Here is a 2,971-nt window from a genome sequence, read left to right on the forward strand (position 1 = left end):
GCCCAGAGGCCATCAGTGCAGTGCTGGCCCGCAGCAAACTGGATGGCCATGGGAGGCAAGACCACACCACCACAGATGAATAAGGCCACGTGCACCTGGGCCCACGGAGCCTCTGGAGGAGGACAATAGAAACATCTTCAGGCCACTCCCTCCACGAGGGACGCCACCTCCCAATGAACCACTGTGGAAAGGGATTGCTTAAGAGGGTTTAGCCATAAATCCTTTGTGATCACCAGAATGGACAGCCAGGAAGCACAGATATAAAAAGAAAGACCAGAAGGGCAGAGCTGCATGGGGAAAGCTGCTTTATTTGCTCACATGGACTTTGGTTTCCTGCTGGAGTCTCAGAACTTCCCTGGGGGATCCCAGGGCTGGGGAGGAATGAGATTATTCTGCCACATTCTCACCCCAGTGCTCAGAGGGTTCACTGAGCAGGCTTTCCATCTGCCCACATGTAAAATCTGGAGGCCAAGTGAGGACCCATTCCTGGAGGGGTACAGATGTGGACCCATCTGCACCAGGAGCAGCTGGTCTGGAGACTCATGATCAGCAGCAGGAAGGGAAGCCACAGGAGACAGGTCTGCAGACCAGGGTGGGGCAGGAGGTCTGGCAGCACCTGGAGGACTGGCAGGAGGGGGCCACGCACACAGCGGGCCTGCAACTCACAGAGGACTGGCAGCTCATGGGCACATACACAGCTGGCCTGCAGTTCGTGGAGGACTGACAGCTCACAGGCACACACACAGCAGGCCTGCAGCTCATGGAGGACTGGCAGGAGGGGGCCACACACACAGTAGGCCTGTAGCTCATGGAGGACTGGCAGCTCATGGGCACACACACAGTGGGCCTGCAGCTCGCAGGCACACAGCAAGATGCCTGGCAGGGGCTGGGCACACAGCAGGCTGACTGGCAGCCTGAGGAACAGCTGGTGTCACACATGGTGTTGTGGGGCTGGGTGTGAGTTGGGAAAGAGGGTGGTGATGTCCAGAGGCTCCTGCCCTGGGTGGACTTTATACCTGGGCCTCAGGTGTCAGAACAACACAGAAGCACGCTGCTGTCTTCCTGTGCTTGCTTCCTCCAGGCTGCCCCCTAGAACTGAGCTGTCTGTCGCGGAGGCTTCTGTTTTTGTTTGGCCCTTAGCTTCATGACTAATTGTACCTTCTTCAAGCTTGTTACACTTGGAAACCTGCCCAAATTTATCAGTGATGAGCAGGTGGTTTCAGCTCCACCTGCCTGATGCCAGCCCCTCTCTAATGGTTCCACACTGAAACAGAGATCAGTGGAACTCAACGACTTCCTCAAAGCACACACTCACTGCAAGAACCAGGAGCCTTTAGGAAAGGATGAGAACTGAACACAGACAGCATAATAAAACTGGGAACCTGGTGGAAAGAATGATACGAGACCAGCCTTCCTGCCAACTACACGACTGGAGAAGATTCATTCATGAGACATTCATTTTCAGGCAGGGGTCAACAAACAGTGCAGACTGCGATTCCTGAGAGAAAGGAAACTTACAAGACGAGCTTCACATTTTCCCGGCTCTCCACCTGGAGCCAGGTCCCCAAATGCAGTGCAGTCAGCTGGAGTCTGAGCAAAATACAGTGGCCCTACTGTGCTGAGGAAGGAGAGATCTGTGGTTGGGCAGTTGAAGCACCCAGAATCTGAGCAGCATAGTGCCAGAAAGGAGGCATCTGTGTATAGAGTAGGCCCATAAGTGTATGTGAGGGTTCCTTGTGAATCTGTGGAACAGAGCAGGGCTGTCCATGCTCAGGGAAAAAACAACACAAGCTCACCAGACAGAAGCTGCTGCAGGATTGAGAGTGGAACTCCTCCAGCACCCAGCGGAGACTCTGTACAGTCTGTACCTAAGTTGTGAGGACCATAGCCCAGGGTAAGACCTACTCCAGGCCTGTCCTAACAAAGCCTAAATCAATTAATGACAAGATTTCCAGGTAAGACCATTTGGAAGTTGAGTCTCACCAAGATGTAGAGACTAACAAATTACAGATGCTTTCCACAGATGCACCCCAGTACAGGGTTGAACAATAACTGCACAAGCTCAAGATGACCAACCGTACTTGACTGAAAGAACAAAAATCAGTAGTCAGAAAAAGATAACAGAACTCAGGGTCCTTAAATGTATCATTACAATCTCCAATATAAAATCAAAAATCACCAGACATAAAAAGATACAGAAAAATGTAATTTGCTATTAAGAAAAATAATAATAATAGAAACTAACTGACACAGTCAAGGTTTGGACTTGGCAAACAATGACTTTCAGCAGCTATTATAAATACATTCCAAGAATCAAGAATCAAAGAAAACCATGTTCAAAGAATTAAAGAAAAGTATCTTCAAGAGTGAATAGAAAGGGAATCACAGCAGTGAGACAGAAACTATTAAAAAAAATGGGAATCCCAAACCTGAAACATACAACAGCTGAAATTTAAAACTACACTGGGTACACCTCACAGCAGAGTGAAGAAGGAAGAGCAGTGAGCCTGAAGACACATCAACAGAAATTACCCAATCTGAAGAAGAAGAAGAAATTTTAAAAAATTTAAAAAACCCTGTGAAACAGCCTCAAACAGTTTAACATATTTGGAACAGCAAGTGCAAGGAAGAGCAGTGAGCCTGAAGACACATCAACAGAAATTACCCAATCTGAAGAAGAAGAAGAAATTTTTAAAAATTTAAAAAACCCTGTGAAACAGCCTCAAACAGTTTAACATATTTGGAACAGCAAGTGTGGAAGGAAAAGAAAATAATACTAAATCACAAAAATGTTTTGAAAAAATAATCAATAATAACTCACAAATTTGATTAAACAACAACAACAACAACAAATAACTTACAGATAAAAGAATCTCATAAAATCCCCAGCAGGATAAATACAAAGAAAACCATATCTGGGCACACAATAGTTAGGGCGATAAAAAAAAATAAAGAGAAAACCTTGAAATAA

At 46.9% G+C, this 2,971-nt stretch overlaps 1 protein-coding gene across 2 annotated transcripts; it reads right to left on the reverse strand.

The window, feature by feature from the left end:
• Nucleotides 1–546: 546 nt before the first annotated feature.
• Nucleotides 547–939, reverse strand: LOC103599324 (keratin-associated protein 12-2-like). 2 transcript variants are annotated; one of them, XM_008583433.1, is made up of 2 exons: nucleotides 818–939; nucleotides 547–751 (listed from the first exon to the last, which is right to left on the reverse strand). In XM_008583433.1, the coding sequence occupies exons 1-2, from the start codon at nucleotides 937–939 to the stop codon at nucleotides 547–549; spliced, it is 327 nt and encodes a 108-aa protein (XP_008581655.1). The 2 variants fall into 2 exon arrangements, with proteins under 2 accessions (XP_008581655.1, XP_008581654.1); XM_008583432.1 differs by having other exon boundaries at nucleotides 547–939.
• Between the last annotated feature and the right edge of the window lie 2,032 nt (nucleotides 940–2,971).

Source organism: Galeopterus variegatus, unplaced genomic scaffold, assembly GCF_000696425.1.
Source record: "Galeopterus variegatus unplaced genomic scaffold, G_variegatus-3.0.2 Scaffold2915, whole genome shotgun sequence".
Taxonomy (NCBI): Eukaryota; Metazoa; Chordata; class Mammalia; order Dermoptera; family Cynocephalidae; genus Galeopterus; species Galeopterus variegatus.

Excerpts from the sequence above, each read along its gene's own strand:
- LOC103599324 (XM_008583432.1), bottom strand. The coding sequence starts at position 939 with ATGTGTGACACCAGCTGTTCCTCAGGCTGCCAGTCAGCCTGCTGTGTG.